Source organism: Onychomys torridus, chromosome 2 (genome assembly GCF_903995425.1).
Source record: "Onychomys torridus chromosome 2, mOncTor1.1, whole genome shotgun sequence".
Lineage (NCBI taxonomy): Eukaryota > Metazoa > Chordata > Mammalia > Rodentia > Cricetidae > Onychomys > Onychomys torridus.
This window is the reverse complement of record NC_050444.1, coordinates 64541550-64558147: the sequence shown is the minus strand read 5'-3', so window position 1 is coordinate 64558147 and position 16598 is coordinate 64541550. Positions and strand designations below refer to the sequence as shown.

At 44.4% G+C, this 16598-nt stretch overlaps 1 protein-coding gene across 2 annotated transcripts in view; it reads right to left on the bottom strand.

The window, feature by feature from the left end:
* Reck (reversion inducing cysteine rich protein with kazal motifs) overlaps positions 1-16354 on the bottom strand; it is a 69998-nt gene extending 53644 nt beyond the window's left edge. The window contains exons 1-2 of one of the 2 annotated variants that reach the window (XM_036179188.1): positions 16195-16354; positions 232-290 (exon numbers count right to left, since the gene is read on the bottom strand). In XM_036179188.1, the coding sequence (XP_036035081.1) occupies positions 232-290; positions 16195-16294 (159 nt within the window). In that variant the 5' untranslated portion in view covers positions 16295-16354. Of the gene's footprint in view, positions 1-231; positions 291-1406; positions 1461-16194 lie in introns of those variants that run through there. The other variant, XM_036179189.1, reaches the window with a different exon arrangement.
* Between the last annotated feature and the right edge of the window lie 244 nt (positions 16355-16598).

Below are 16598 nucleotides of genomic sequence, written 5' to 3'. Positions count from 1 at the left end.
ATGTGTCTGAAGAGTTCAGGCTATTGTTTCAAGAGATGCCCTCAATCTGGGTTGGCCTGATTTTTTTTTATGATTCAGGTTATGATACTATGATCCTTTTCAGTGCTTCTTGTTAGTTGACACATTATTTGTGATGTAAACTGTGTGTAAGGTGTTGTATAACAGACTTTTCCTAAAATAAATGTAATAAGTGACTTAACTGATTTCGTTCACAGTTATTATCAATCTTACCTGTTCACAAACATCACGGCACATTTGGTTATCCTTTGAATGATTACAACATACAGCACCTAGGGAAAACAGGAAACATGATGTCTCACTGTTAAACTGTCACAAGATTACACAACGTGATTCTTCAGTAGATTGTTCTTTTTGTTTTCTGTTTGAGACAGGTCCTCCTGATATATAACACAAGCTGGTGTCCAAACTCCTCATCCTCCTGACTCAGTCTCCAAAATGCTGATATTAGAGGCTGTACCTAAGGCATGTACTACCACATCTGGCTGTCATTACACATTTTAACTGGATCTTCTTTTTTGTTGTTGTTTTTGTTTTTCGAGACAGGGTTTCTCTGTGTAGTTGTGATGCCTGTCCTGGATCTCACTCTGTAGACCAGGCTGGCCTTGAACTCACAGAGATCCGCCTGGTTCTGCCTCCCGAGTGCTGAGATTAAAGGCGTGTGGCCCTTTAACTGGATCTTCAATGCACATCTATTACAACTGAGATGCTAGGTTTGGAGGCATGGTCCTTGCTCTAGAGAAACTAATAGAAAAGACTCACATAATAAAAGTAGTTACTATTTATTGTGTACTTTCTATATATTTTCTACTAAGCTTGTTTATATATTATATTTTTCAGTCATTAAGATTACTCAATGGACAATATTTTATTAACTATAACACAGAGCTAAATTGGTTTTAAAATAGTGAATTCAGTTTAGGACTTGTTGAATTTGAGGTTCTTACAGGATATTCCAATGGAAACTCTAGTAAAGGCCAGAGTCAAAATTTGGAGTATGGCTAAAAGCTCAGTCTAAAGATCCAAATGCACAAGTCATGAGTATAAAGCGTAAAGGAGATGGAGAATTTCTACTGAGAAGTCAATACAGCAGCAGATCCAAATGAACAGCAACATCTGCGATACAGGAAGGAACAGGAAATGGCTGAAATAGAGAGGTCAGCCACTAAGTGACACACAGTACAAGGAATGTCAGGTGCCCACAGAGACAGAAGACAGACAGAAAGTGGAAAAAGAAAGCAAATTTGCTTAGAAAGGCAGCTGCTGGCTGGGTGTGGTGGTCCACATCTGTGATCCTATTTGGGATGAAAAAGCAGGAAGGCCAGCCTGGGCTAGATGAGACCCTGTCTCAGAAAAACAAAATGAAAATAAAATAAGAAGCCACCTACTGAGTGTCTCAGCTAATTTCTTCATTTACTCCTTGCTTCTTTACTTTGTATGGGTGAGGTGGCGGAGAGTAGTCAGCATGGGGAGAGAGTGGAAAGAAAGACTTGTCAGCAGGAGTTCCTGGAGAGGGCCACTTGTCCTTGAATAGTCTACAGACTGATGAGGATGTCCGGACTGTGGGAAACCCGGTTATCTTGGGCTATCTTTAGTCCCTTAAGAGCCATTTTTCACTCACCTCTCTACCAGACATGGTATCCTTTTGACTATCACAAAATAATCTCTGGAATGCATTAATTTAGCAGATCACTAACCAGCTTTAACTAACCCCCAAATTAAGAGTGTAATCAAATAACATCTGAAACCTGGACTAGAAACGCTCCCCCCACTTTGCTACAACCCACTTACCTAATGTCCCCACCAACGTATTTAGTAACGATAAAAACTGTGATTTATTACTTTCTTCCGTTGTCTGACTACAGGAGTCTTTCCACAGAGGACTGTGTCATCTGGGTAACCAGAACCCAAGTTCCTGGGTCATGGTCGCTCATATTTAGCTCAGAATAAACTATTTCTTATTCTCTTTGGAGCAGGAACATGTTCTGTTTTCCAGAGCAACGACCAAGAAACCAAGTAAAATGTTTCAAGACGGTGGCATGTGCTACATGCTGCTGTCACATGAGGTGAAATTCCCACTGATCACACTATTTAGGATTCTAAAAGATACTGTTATCAATGTGGACCAGTAAGGGCAAAGCCTAGCTCAAGAAGTTACACACATCCTCTCCCCAGGATTAGGTTGTCTAATGAAGAATCTGGGCGGCTTTTGTTCTAGCTCTTGAGAGGGAAGACGTCAGATCCTTGGGATTTCCTCAACAGTAGGAGTGTCTCTGCTGTGGTATGAAGTAATCCAACTGGATGCTTCAGGATGGGGATGGGCCAGGCCTCAAAGACTAGCCTGTGACAGGAGAATTAGGGATTTGAGTCCTTTGTCAACTCAACCTCTTAATCATCGGTGGTGGCGAGGGAGAACAGAGATTGAATTCAACCATTTGACCAATAATTCAGTAAATCCTACACAATGAACCCAGATAGATTCTGACACAAGCTCAGTGAAGCTTCCCTAGCCGGTGACCACATTAATGTGCTGGGAGATTTAATATGTAAATGTACATTGACTCTGCTGGGTCTGCTGCCACATGCCTTTAATCCCAAATCTCTGAATACACAGTTAGCCTGGTCTACATGGCAAGCTCCAGGCCAGCCAGGGCTATACAGTGAGACCATTTCAAAACTAAACTACACACACACACACACACACACACACACACACACACACACACACAGAGAGAGAGAGAGAGAGAGAGAGAGAGAGAGAGAGAGAGAGAAAGTAGGGGAAGTGGGGAGAGAGGGAGAGAGAGATTGATTCCCTGAGATGGACAGACCTGGCCCTGAGTCTTTATTTGGCTGGTCCTCCTGGTTCATACACTTTATACAAGACAGCTGTCAGACACCCAGTATGTATCCTACCTTGGAGCTACTCCCTGAAGAGTAATTTTAAGTATACTGCTTCTCTGAGCTCTGAGTTGTTCTGGGGAGCTACTGACCCTGGGGCATGAGGACATTAGATCTATACCCAAATCAAAAGTATGTGAGGGGGCTGGCTAGATGGCTCAGTGGTTAAGAGTGCTTGCTGCTCTTCTAGAGGACAGGAGTTCAATTCTTAGTACTATATTAGGTGGCTCAAGGATCCAACTCCCTCATCTAGTCTCTACAGGCACCTACAGAACCATGACATCCATTCATAAAAAATACAGTAAGTGAGTTACTCTGGTGAGACAGGAGCAGGCTTCCCTCAGTCAGCAAGGACAGGGTTCAGGGTGGACCAAGAGCCAGTTGTACAGCACATGACCCCCCTCATCTGAGGAAGTAACTCTAGTTGGGTGGGACACCTTAATGGCATAGTCCCCATGTCCTCAAAAATGATCAGTTCCAAGAGAAAATACCTCAATCTCCACTCAGCCCCCATAGAATCCATGGAAGACCACTGGGCAGGGAAACAAGCCAGCACTCTTCGGCAGGGCCCTTCCCACTCCCGGGAGTTCTTTTTTGTGGTCCTTTAAAGATCTACTTGCTCCCATTAATCCTTGTCAGTGTTTCTTATTCTTGGGCACGAGACACCATACTCAAAAAGCACTGGCTCAGGGGACTTCGGTGACTGACTGTCCAATGTCCTCAGTTTCCCAGTTAAGGTCACCATTAGCCAAGAAAGGCTCCGCTGTACTCAAAGGACCTGAAGTAAGGCTGGCCTATGTAGCGAGCAGTCTAGTTAGGGCCATTCACTTTAGCCTGCAGGTCTGTGCAGACCCTGGGTGGTTATGGCAGAACTGGACTGTAGCATACCCAATTGGAGGTCAAGCAGAACACAGTGAGATGAGGTGGTTGATGGGAGATGTGGGCTCAAGAGGTGGGCACTGTGCTCAAAAACAGGGCCACAGTAGTAAACAAAGAGTTGTGTTTTTCAGCTTCAGGGAAACTCCAGTCCTGTGGCAGTGTAACTAGTTTTAGGGACAAAACACTCAGGATCTGTTGGCCGCCTATCTTAACACACCAATTAAAGAGATGAGTAACAGTAAAATCGGAGAGCTAATAAATTCTTGAAAGAGAAACAAACAAAAGGGGCCAATGAACCCAAGTTCGTCTTTAGGGACTGACAGGAACTTTCATTTTAAACAGAGAAGGAATTAAGCAGCGGGCAAGAGGCTTATAGAATTAAGCAGCCCTGGTTAAGGTATGGTCTGCCTGACAGTTTTCTCGTCTTCTTTTCCCAAAGAGGATCATAAAAACTTTTAGAGCCGTCACAAGCTCCAGGGGACCAATCTGGGTCCTATAGGGCCATTACTCCTGCTGCAGGGGGCAGAGGAAAAGTGGTCTGTCCTGAAAGGTTTGGCTGTTTCTACAAGTTTAGGACAATGGCTTATCTCTGTGACTTCAGCCTTGAAGGGAGACCGGTACTCCTTGGGAGACTAACTTGCCTAGACTCAAACAGAAGGCTGAGCCAAAGCAAAGAGACAAAATGATGGAGGAGGTACCAGATTTTGTCTTGGTTTTACTTCACCTTGTGGGTCAGTCACCAGCTCAATGCCTTTTAGGAAAAGCAATTTCTAAGTGCCTATTGTAGCAGGATAAAATCCTAGCCACAGAAAGGATTTAAGACAGTGCTAAATGAAGAGGGAAGGGGATAGCATCTATCTTCTATGTGAAACACAGTGGGTATAATAGGATTAAGATGTGTTGTGTTGTGTTGTGGGCCTGAGCTGAAATGGTCGAGGTCAGAACTGGCCCCTGTAAGAAGTCAGAAAAGAGGCAAACAGAGACATGGTTTGTGTTTGTTTGTTTGGTTTGGTTTTTGGTTTTCTGAGACAGGGTTTCTCTGTGTAACTCTGGCTGTCCTGGAACTAGCTCTATAGACCAGGATGGCCTCAAATTCAGAGATCACTTGCTCCTGCCTCTCGAGTGCTGGGATTAAAGGTGTGTGCCACCATCGCCCGGTCAAACTGTAGACATGGGGTTTTTTTGTTTGTTTGTTTTTCGATACAGGGTTTCTCTGTGTAGCTTTGGAGCCTGTCCTGGAACTCACTCTGTAGACCAGGCTGGCCTCAAACTCACAGAGATCCACCTGCCTCTGCCTCCCGAGTGCTGGGATTAAAGGCATGTGCCACCACCGCCTGGCTAGACATGGTTTTTTAATTGTGTTCACACAGGCAGCGGCGGCTTCTCCTCCTCCTCCTCCTCCTCCTCCTCCTCCTCCTCCTCCTCCTCCTCTTCTTCTTTGGTTTTTCGAGACAGGGTTTCTCTGTGTAGCTTTGGAGCCTGTCCTGGAACTCACTCTGTAGACTAGGCTGGCCTTGAACTCACAGAGATCCACATGCCTCTGTCTCCTGAGTGCTGCGATTAGGGATTAAAGGTGTGCACCACCACCACCACCACCACCACCACCACCACCACCACCACCACCACCACCTGGCTCAGGCTTCTTTTTCAGACAACTACATCTGGTACAATGACTTAAATATATGTAAACCTAGATATGTGTGCACATATAGTAATATATGCAATGTAATCTTCCATTCAAATAAAATCTACAGTTCTTGTACATAAATGAGATAAAACTGGCTTTTAAATTGAAAATAGGACTAGTATTGGAGGAGAAAAGAATGGATAAACAGGGCTGGAGAGATGGCTTAGAAGTTAAGAGCATAGACTGTTCTTTCAGAGGTCCTGAGTTCAATTCCCAGCAACCACGTGGCAGATCATACCCATCTATAATGAAATCTAATGTCCTCTTCTGGCCTGCATGCAAACATGCAGACAGAACGTTGTATGCATAATAAATAAATCTTTTTAAAAAAGAATGAATAAACAAGTGAATAAAAAAAAGGAAATCTTAGATCTCACTTAAAAGGCTAAGCTCAGCGCTGGAAACAGTCTCTCCACAAAGCAGTCTTCATGAAAGACTACTGTGGGGCCAGCTTTCTCATGTCGATTCTCTGTGAAAGCTGTGAGTTCTCAATGTCTGACTTAGAGATTCTCAAGCACAGCCTAGTGTATGATGCAGCCCTCGGGAGGTTGGCACAGAGGGGACAGAAGGGAGTTAAGGCCAGCCTGGGTTACAGAGGGAGATTAAGGGGGAAATGTAAATCTAAAATGGAAAGAAAAGTCTAAACACACACACACACACACACACACACACACACCTTGTCTTGATTACAAGGGTGAAGAGTACCTTGTATTAGTTTTCCTTTCTCGGCCCTCTAGCTCCAGGGAAGGCCCATCATTCATGAGACCCCCTCACACAGTCGTCCCCCACATCTCCAAAGGCTCTGTCTGCAGCCCCACTTTGAAAAGGGAGGCCCTTGCCTGACCTAATGTGCTCTTCTGAAGTGCTATGGAAGCTGCCACTTCTTACTGCCCTCGAACACAAAGGTCATCGAGAACAGAAAACCCAGCTGATTCTGAGCAAAGATAACTCAGGGTAACATATGGTCCCAATAAACACGGCCTTAACAAAAAGAAAACAATCACGCAGACAGGGGTCTGATTGGGCCAGAGGAATTTTTGAAAAAAAGTTCCTTGAAGCAAAGGCCCGCTTATAACAGTCATAAAATGTACTCTAATTAAAACTGATAGCAACTGGAGGTTTTATTTAAAATAGAAATACAGAAGCTCCCCCCCCCCCCATTTTACATTTAATAGTGAAAGCCAAATTTATTGTGGAGTGACTTCCAAATGGGAAGCTTCCAGAAAGAAACTGCACCTTCAACTGATCCTCTGCAATGCTGGCTAACAGTTCAGGTCAGTGACGGTGGACAGGCTGGAATAGTGCAGGTCTAGAGCCTAACTACAATTTATCTTGGGCTATCTTTAGCCCCTAAACACCCTGTGACTTTTTGGAATGTATTAACAAAATCCTAGTTTTCACCATCCAAGAGGCTAAGAACGTCACAATCTAGCATCTGAGGCCTCCAGAAGTTACTGCTTTGCTTCAACCCAACTTCTTAATGTCCTGCCAATGTCCCTGCAAGGGCCTTGATTTACGACTTTCTTTGTTCTGTTACAAACTTCACCAAATTGTTACAGCATTGGAACATGGAATTTGGGGTAACCTAACTCTATGTTCCTGAGCCATGGCCACTTATATGTGGCTTCAGAATAAACTATTGCTTGTCCTTTCTGAGGTGACAGTTGTGTTTTTGTGTTGGCACAAAGATAAAATTAAAAAAAAAAAAAAGTATACACAAAAGAAGCCACAAAATTTGGAAAATAAAGATGAAAAGGAAAATGAGTTCTACTCCAACTGCCCCACCACAATCTCTGCCGACATTCTGGCATATTCCTTCTAGCTTTTCCAAAAGCTTGCTCTGGTACTTCAGACAAAAAGGATGAAAGAGGCAGCCTGAGTCCTGCAGCAATGACCCCTTCCCTCTCGACCGAGCATTCCTCCTTAATAGTACACTTCCGCCCCGGAAGGACCGCCACCTCCACCAACAACAGGCCTGGGAGCCTTGGCCCCAACACACTGCCCCTGCTGATTCGGAACGGTGCACTGAATGTATTAGTACACTTAAAAAAAAAAAAAAAAAAAACCATATAATCTTTAGCACCTTTTAAAGAAATAAATGTATACCCATGCTCAGTGGTGGAGGAGTGGGGTCTAAAAAAAAAAATCAATCAGTGCTTAATGTTTTCTACAAGGCAAGTCATTCCAGAAACCCTTTGCTTTATAATTGGACTCTAATGCGTCTATTTGTTCACCTAATTTGTTGTAGTTTAAAACTCTGCTCATTGTCCTAAAATGGAACTGGACAAGGAGAGAAAAGTTCAAAGTAAAACCTGATATTGACAGGAGAGTAAAAAGCATAGGTTTTATCCTCATTAAAGAGATACAGATGTCATCTTGCAGTTTTAGTCTCAGACTGATTATAAAATTAATGAAAACCAAAAGGGAACTGCTAAAGGCCATGCTTGCTGGTTTTAAGAAGGAATTGGTGTAGCCTGGGAATATTCGAGCAGAATTATCCAGTAATCTGAAACACCATGGCCTGGCTGCTGCTGGAAACCACATGTAAACTATGGAAGCAAGCAAGCACAGGCGCATGCTCCAGCTACACTCGGAAAATGCAATTTTTAAGGCCAGCTAGCATTCAAGGGAGCAAATACACACCACAACCTAAAAATAAAGACCCCTAGAACTACAGGCTTTTTGAAGTTAAAAGGGATTTTTCCACAACAGCCTTCCAAAAGCTATAATTCAATTTTGTCATTGCAAAGCCATTCCTGTGTTCTGTGCTAAAGAAAATAGGTCCTCTGGGCTGGAGAGATGGCTCAGTGGTTAAGAGTATTGGCTGCTCTTCTAGAGGACCCGAGTTCAATTCCCAGCACCCACATGGCAGCTCACAACTGTCTGTAACTCCAGTTCCAGGGGATTGAAGCCCTTATACAGACATACATATAGGCAAAACACTAATGCACATAAAATAAAAATAAGTCATTAAAAATTAAAAAAAAATAGGTCCTCTAATAAGTACATGCTAAAGAACTATTAAAACAGAACATATATATGCATATCTATCCTACACTACTGATAGGAAAAAAATCTGGGCTAATACTGAAATTATAAATAAAAAAATAAATTTAAAAAATAGAATCTTATTTTTAGTATGTGAAATTTTTAAATAAAGTTTGACTTTTTTTTTTTTGTTTTGTTTTGTTTTGTTTTTCAAGACAGGGTTTCTCTGTAGCTTTGGAGGCTGTCCTGGAACTCGATTTGTAGACCAGGCTGGCCTCGAACTCACAGAGATCCACCTGCCTCTGCCTCCTGAGTGCTGGGAGTACAGGCATGTGCCACCACTGCCCAGCTAAAGTTTGACTTTTAAGACAACTTAGAAAGTGATGACCACTAAAAATATTTAAAGGACAACTATAACTTTAACTTAAAATACAGTCATGCAAACTGTCACACTTACTTAAAAAACATAAGCTAGGCACCGTGCTGCAGGCCTTTTATGTTCACACCTAGGAGGCTCAGGTAGGGGGTCCACTGTGAGTTGGAGACAAGCCTGGGCTACAATGTAAGACTGTCTTAAAAAGACCATTGAAAAGCCCCTTTAGTCTCCCCCAAACAAAGACATAAAGATATGCATGTATATGAATTTATTTATATATTTTATCAGCCAAGGACGAGCCAGAAGTAAATGCTTAACCATATACCCAGCACACACTCAGTACTGCTAACATCTTGTCACACTGCTCCATCTCTCTACACATACACAGAACCAGATACAGTTTGTTCAGTCTGTATTACACACTACCTCACCACTGTCAACACTGCAATGTCCTCAGTTGGTTCTACCACCAATACAACAGCCACATTCATTTCCCCGTTTTTAGAGACAGGCTGATGTCACTCGTAATCAGCCGCCTATCTTCTGCTGGCTGGACTATAAAATTTCCAAATCTTTTCCTAGTTTTCCCTTCCTTAAACCTTAATCATTTTAGGGAGGAAAATGTACATTTACCGGATCCCACCTGGACCTACACACACTAAGTCTTTCTTCTCTAATTTGGCTGTTGATTTTCAGGTTAATCCAAGTGGCAGAAGTGGAGCCTTTGGCCCTGGGCTCCTCTCCAGGCCTTTCACAGGGCTTCTTTTGGTATCAGAGACTGACTGTAAGCCTCTGGTATACTGTTCAGTTAAAAATTAACACAGCTCTGTTCCTTTATGCCTTTACATTTTATTTATTTCATGTGTATGGGTGTTTTGTCAGCATGTATGTATATGTACCTTGCTTGTGCTGTGACCATGGAGCTCAGAAGAAGGCGTCAGATCCCCGGGGACTAGAGTTGAGATGGTGGTGAGCAGCTACATGGGTACTGGGAATGGAAAGGTAGCCAGTACCCTTAACTGCTGAACCATCTCTCCAGCCTTTTTGTTAACCACGCCCCCACAAAGGTTTATTTTTATTTCTTATTTATGTGTGTGCATGTTTTTGTGTGTATGTTATATGTAGATGGGTGCTTACCGAGGCAAGAAGTGGGTGTCAGATCTCCTGGAGCTGGAGTTACAGGAGGTTTTGAGCTACCTGATATGGGTACTGAGAACAGAATTCAGGCCCTCTGCAAGAGCTGTAAATGTCCCTAACCACTGAGCAGCTCCTCTAGCCACACAGAATCCCCCCCCCCCCCGCTTTTTTTTTTTTTAAAGAACCTTTTTATCCCCAAAGATTTATTTTATGTATATGAGTGCTCTGTTGACTTTATGCCAGAAGAGGGCATCAGATCCCACTGTAGATGGTTGTGAGCCACCATGTGGTTGCTGGGAATTGAACTCAGGACCTCTGGAAGAGCAGTCACTGCTCTGAACCTCTGAGCCATCTCTCAGCCCCAGAATTTCCTTTTAACAGTAAAAGAAGAAGTACAGGACATTTTTCTCCCACTTCATCATCTCAGTACTACATTACGGTGATGCACTCACACACAATTCAGCATGTGTGGATATGTATATACATATCTATAATAAATTGGAGCCATTGGTGATAGGCTTACAGGGTCAGGAGACTTGGAAAATGCGGATGAGAGCACAGAAACTACAGGAACAAAGAGGAAGTGTGAGAAATGCACACAGAGCAGCAGCAAGGCAGGGAAAGGCTCTCAAATTAATGCAGGCTTGCTTCTTGGCAATTTCCCACTTTTTGGCCCTCAGGAAGGTAAAGAGTGTGATAAAATGTCCCACCCTTGGTGCACGCAGTTCCCTCTTAGATGCTACCCAAGAGCCCCGGATCTCAGCCAGCTGTCTCGCTGCTATTGTCATCAAGAGCACTTAACCCAGATATTTATTATTATGAAACAACTAGGGTGACTCTTCTGAAGACTCTTCTAGACACCCGTTCTCAATAGTCATGGGTAATCCCCTTCCTCATTCTCCAGGGGTCCCAACATACACAAGGATCTAATGGTATGAAATTTAGTTCCCAATGACTTATTTCTTGGTTAGAATGTCCTTCTCAGTATTTTACACACACACACACACACACACACACACACACACACACACATACATTTAAAATTTTGTTGACACAGGGTCACATATAGCCCATGCTAACCTCCGACTCACATAGAAAAGAATGACTTTTAGACTCCTGGTCTTCCTGCCTTCATCTTCCAAGTGCTAGTATTCAAGGGTGTGCTATCACATATGGCTTTTTAAAAGAATTCATTTATATGTGTGTGCACTCATGTGGGTGCACATGTTGGTAAAGGTCAAAGACTGGTGTCTGAGGTCCTTCTCAGTCACTCTCCTTTTCTTTGAGACAGAGTCTCTCACTGAGCCTGGATCTTACCAGTGAGTTCCAGGGATCCACTTCCTCTACACACACCCAGGACCCCGTGTTGGGATTACAGACACATGCTGGTGCACGACTTCTTTTTTTTTTTTTTTATGTGAGTGCTAGAGAGCTGAACTCAGGTGCTCATGCTTACATGACAGGCACTTTACTGACTGAACTACCTCTAGTTGTCTGCTGTGTGCCAGCCACCCCACCCACTTGCTTTGAAGACATGTTCCTCCCACAAAGAACCAGGATGGCCTGGAATTTGTTATATGCTCAGGTGGGTTTCAGACTTGCAGTTCTCCCGCCCTGCCCACTGAGCGTTGGAGTTACAAGCATATACTACAATGCCAGAATGTTGGCAATGTTTGTGTTATCACCTCGCTTTGTAGCATTCACCATCTCATGTGCTCCATGCTCGATGAAATCAGTTTTTCCTCAAATATATTCTTTAGACTTGAAATTCAAATCGGTAAGTGCTAATTAAACCATGTATTAGCAATGTAGATATCCTGCAATTCTTGGGGATTTATGTGTTTCGTTTTAAGACAGGGCCTCATTAGGTGGCCCAGACTGGTCTCAAATTTGAAAACCCCCTGCCCCTCTACCTTCTTAGTTCTGGTATTACAGTGCCACTATGCTTAGATTTCTGGTGATGTTAAAAATCTGAATTTCCTGCTAAACTGTAAGCCGCACAAAAGTTGAGAACACTTCTATTTTTCCTCACCACTTTGTAACATGGGCTGTGTTTCCAGCACTATTAGCAGCTTAACAAATACTTGGGGCAGTCAGTTACTACTGATATCTGTCTTAAACATCTAACAAAGATGGAGCTTTACTCTTTCCCTGCTCTGGCCCCCCGACCCTCTCCAGTGCTGGGGACTGAACTCAGGCTTTGTGCATTCTCAATGCTCTACCACTGAGCTACATCCTTAGCCCCCTAATTGAAACTTTTGACTCTGTTCCTGCCTTGCCTGCCAATTTTCCTCAATACTGCTTTCTCCCATCTTTCCTACCCTAGGAAGGGGCATCACTTTTACCAAGTCATTTAAGATAAAAACAAGCAAGAGCAAACCAAACCAATGAGTACCCGTAATTCTTCCTTCCATCATTCCCCATCAATCCATCGACAATATATCTTGACTTCCTTCTACTTCCACAAATACTTACAAATCACCAGTATCTTCTTGTGTTGTGTTTGTTTTTGAGAAAAGGTCTCCTTATATAGCCCTGACTGTCCTGGAACTCATTGTGTAGATCAGGCTGGCCTTGAACTTACAAGCTTCACCTGCCTCTGCCTCTCTAGGGCTGGGATTAAAAGTGTGGGCCACCCATATCTGGCTTCTGTTTGAAACACTGTAACAGATTTCTAGTTACTCTTTACTCTTTTTGTATATAATGACTGCTTTATTTTCATTTTATTTTATGTTTCAGCAAGAGTGATCTGAAATACAAACCAATGGGGCTGGAGAGATGGCTCAGTGGATAAAATATAAATCTAGCCATATCTCCCTTATGTAAAATTCTTGATTTCTATTTGCACACAGAATAACATCAGATGGTTCCAGCAAAGCTAGGCACCATATAGCCCTAGCCTACACTCTGGCTCACTATGTTTCAACTACAGAGGCTTCCCGGTTCTTCTGTCTTATGGTTCTGTTCTTGAACCCCAGCCCACCTTCCATACAGACAGCACCTTCACTGCCTTCTGTCTTCACTCTCAACCTTACCTTCTCCAAGAGGCTGCTCTTGTCAACTCTACAGAAAGAAACACTCTCCCAGACAGTTCTTTTACCATGAGATTTAGTGTCTTCAGACCAGACTTATATCCAGAAATCATTTTATCCATTTATTACCGATTTCTCCTCCCACAGAATGTAAGTTGAAGGCATTAGCTCTGTGCCTACCACACACAGGGCCTGACATCCAGTAACCACCCAGCATTTCCTGAATAAACAGTCCTCAGTTCAATCCATCATGCCCTTTTAAAAAGTCACATTTAAAATAAATAAACCTGTCTCCTTGACCTCTTCTCACTTTCTTCTAGGACAGTGAAAAGTGGGAATAATGAAAGATTGCTTACGTCTATGGAGCAAGGGAGGGGCTCCAACGGTATACCAGGATAACCTGCAGGATCTGGTCTGTCACTAGCCCTGACTCTCTCTATATTATGGGCCAAGATAGTCAGTGGGAAGAAAATCTGCTTTTTATTACTTCCTCCAGATGGGCGTTTCCTTTTTCTAACTTAAAATTCATGACATTCTTTTTCTGGATTCTAGGCTATTACATAATCCCTCAAATGTCAACTCCTTGAAACTTGGCCCTTAATGTTACCCATCTTTCTCTCTTTTGTATTCTTACAAAACATCTTAAATAGAAACAGAGCCACTAAGGTGCCATAAGACACAGCCCCCGAGCCTGCAGCAAGGGCTCTTACCCCATCCTCCAATGAGATCATCATTGAGCAAGCTGCAGCACTCAGCTACCTTCACCCCCAAGAATAGAACAGTCAGGGCAGATACTGCAGAAGGGGTCAGTGACCTGGAAAGCTTTGTACGAGAGGAGACAATCTTGGATAATGAGAGGGGAAATGAGACCATATGAACAGGACTACAAACCAGGCCTTCACTGAAACACAATTTAATAATTGTGTTCTCAATTTCTGCTCAGACCTCTACAAATCCAAGTGGAAGCTTTGGTCCATTATATTATCCAATGCCCTTCACATAAGAAACCTGCACTATATGCTTCCCAGAATTGAGTACAAGGCACGAGTCTCAATCTGTGATCAAACTTGGAATTACTCTTTTTATTGAACAATGCAAACTATATGAAGTCACAGATGTCTTGATGAAAGGGCTACTGGAAATAACTAGCCCAGTGTGTTCCAAAGTGTTATAAAGTTAAATAACACGCATTTTTTCTTTCCACAGCCGTTTGAGATATAAATCACATCTTCTGAAGTTCGCCCTTTTAAAGTGTATTAATTCAGTTATTTTCAGCATATTCAGTTATATAATTTCTATCACCCCAAAGAAACTCACATCCAGCCGCTGTTCTCTAACTCCTCAACAAATACATGTCTTTGTCAAAGGACCCCTTGGTCATTGTGAACTTTTAAGATGGGCTACAATGTAGTATGTTTCATTCACATTCACAAATTCTTTCTATGTTTCTTTGTTTCTTTCTTTCTTTCTTGCTCTCTCTCTCTTTTTTTTGTCTCTCTGGCTTTTCATTTTTTGTTTATTTTGTATTATTTGAGGCAGGGTATTACTCTGTGACCCAGCCTGGCCTGGGTCTTGCGATGTTATTCCTGCCTTAGCCTCCCAGGAATTACAGTGTAAAGTACTACACCTGGCTTGTCCAGATATAGTTAAGAGCTAACACTCCGGTGCCTGCTATGCTAAATGCTATACACGGCTACCTCGGTTAATCCTTACAGCAAAAATCCTGAAGAGAGGTTCTCAACCTTCCTAATGTTACAACAGTTCCTCATGTTGTGGTGACCCTCAACCATAAAATTATTTCATTGCTACTTCATAACTGTAAGTGTGCTACTGTTAGGAATTGTAATGTAAGTATCTGTGTCTTCCGATGGGCTTAGTTGACCCCTGTAAAAGGGTCGTCACAACCCACAGGGTTGAGAATCACCAATCTAGAAGGCACCATATATAAGAATGTGAATATTAAAATTAAAAAAAAAAAGATTAAGGCAAAGTAACTTGCTTAAGTTTTCCTAAAGGCCCTACTCTACAATAGTGGGAGATAAGAAAGGACAACCAGTATTCTGCAGACCGTATCTTTGGGCTAACTAGAACACAGTAAGGTGAATTAGTCAGGAATTCATACTGTTCTTCCTTTCCTTTAGTTTCCTTATTAGTGTATAGCTAACTATACACTAGAACTCAACTAGTCAACTAATCCTGACAAAAATCCCTCCCTTCTTCAAATGCCTGCCTTAAAAAAAAACATTAATTTTAATATTACAGATTTTCTTAAGAACCTTGTTGAGACTGAGTTTGTTTTTCCCTAGGTGCCTCATCCTGTATGCAACACACTCCTCCATTACCCCGGTCATACAAATCCCAGTCATCTTCTGATGGCTAGTATAGGTAGACACTTGGTCTTTCTCATCTCCTGGGTGGAAGTCACTCCTCCTCTGTGCACACGCAGCCGCTCCCGCACCTCTCCTGGGAATATGTTGGCCTGAATTGGAACTACTTCGAGCTTCCGTCTTACGCCACCTCTCAGCCTGAGGTCTCCCGGGAAGCACAAGTTAGCGTTAGAAAGCTGAGCAAGTGCCGGACAATCCTAAGAGGTCAAGCTTCCTCTCCATCTCGGAGGGAACTGCTCTAAGAAAGTCCAAGAACACATCTCTCCTCCAGCTGGCCGGCCGGCCCCAGGGTGATTGAGCGGTTTGTAGTCACCCCGGTCCCACCAGCCCGGGATCGGACGGACAGTGCACCCACACTTGTGGAACTTAGCGCCTCTCGGGCCAAGTCAGTCAAATGAAGTGACAACAAGCGGCTGGGCAGCGGTCAGAGGGCTGCACCTACGAATCCCGTCCGCCCCGCGAGGCCAGGCACCTCCCTGCCTTCTGACAGGGACCCCCGCCAGGCACCAGGGTCGGGCAGGGCAAGGGGCCCCTGTCTGGGAGGTGTCAGAGCAAGGCCTCGAACCCAAGTCACCGCGCCCTCGGGTTTGGAAGATCTTCAGCGCGGAGAAGGCGAGGGAGGGGAGCGGGGTCCGGGTTCCGGCCCCGCACGGCGCTCCAGACCCACCCGCGAGGGTGCACCCCGCCCGCGGGTCTGGGGGCGCTCGCACCCCGCCCCCGGCCCCGCGCCATCTTGGAGCGCTAAGGCGCTCGCTCCGGACCGCCCCGACCGTCGCTCCCGGGGCTACTCACCCGCGCTGCCCGGGGCCAGGCCCCCCGTCACCTCCGCGACCCCCGCCGCGGCCAGAAGAAGCAGCAGCGCGCTGCGCGGGGAGGCCCGGACGCTCGCCATGTCCGGGCCGGGCGGGTCCGAAGCCGCGGGATGCTCGGACCCAGCCTGGCCGCCGCAGCCGCTGGCACCAGACCCCGCCCCCAGCCCCTTGGCCCTCTGCTGATTGGCTGCAGCGCCCCGAAGCCCCGCCCTGGCCGCTCAGAGTTTCCAAAACCTCCCGGGGGGCGGCAGCGCGCCCTGGACCCTGGCTCTTTGTTATGGGCCAGCTGTGTGTCGCCTTCGGCCTCGGGCTCCCCGGCAGCATTCTCCAAACGGGAAGTCGGAGGCTGGAGACCCCTTTGGAGCGCCTCTGCCGTAAGCCGGG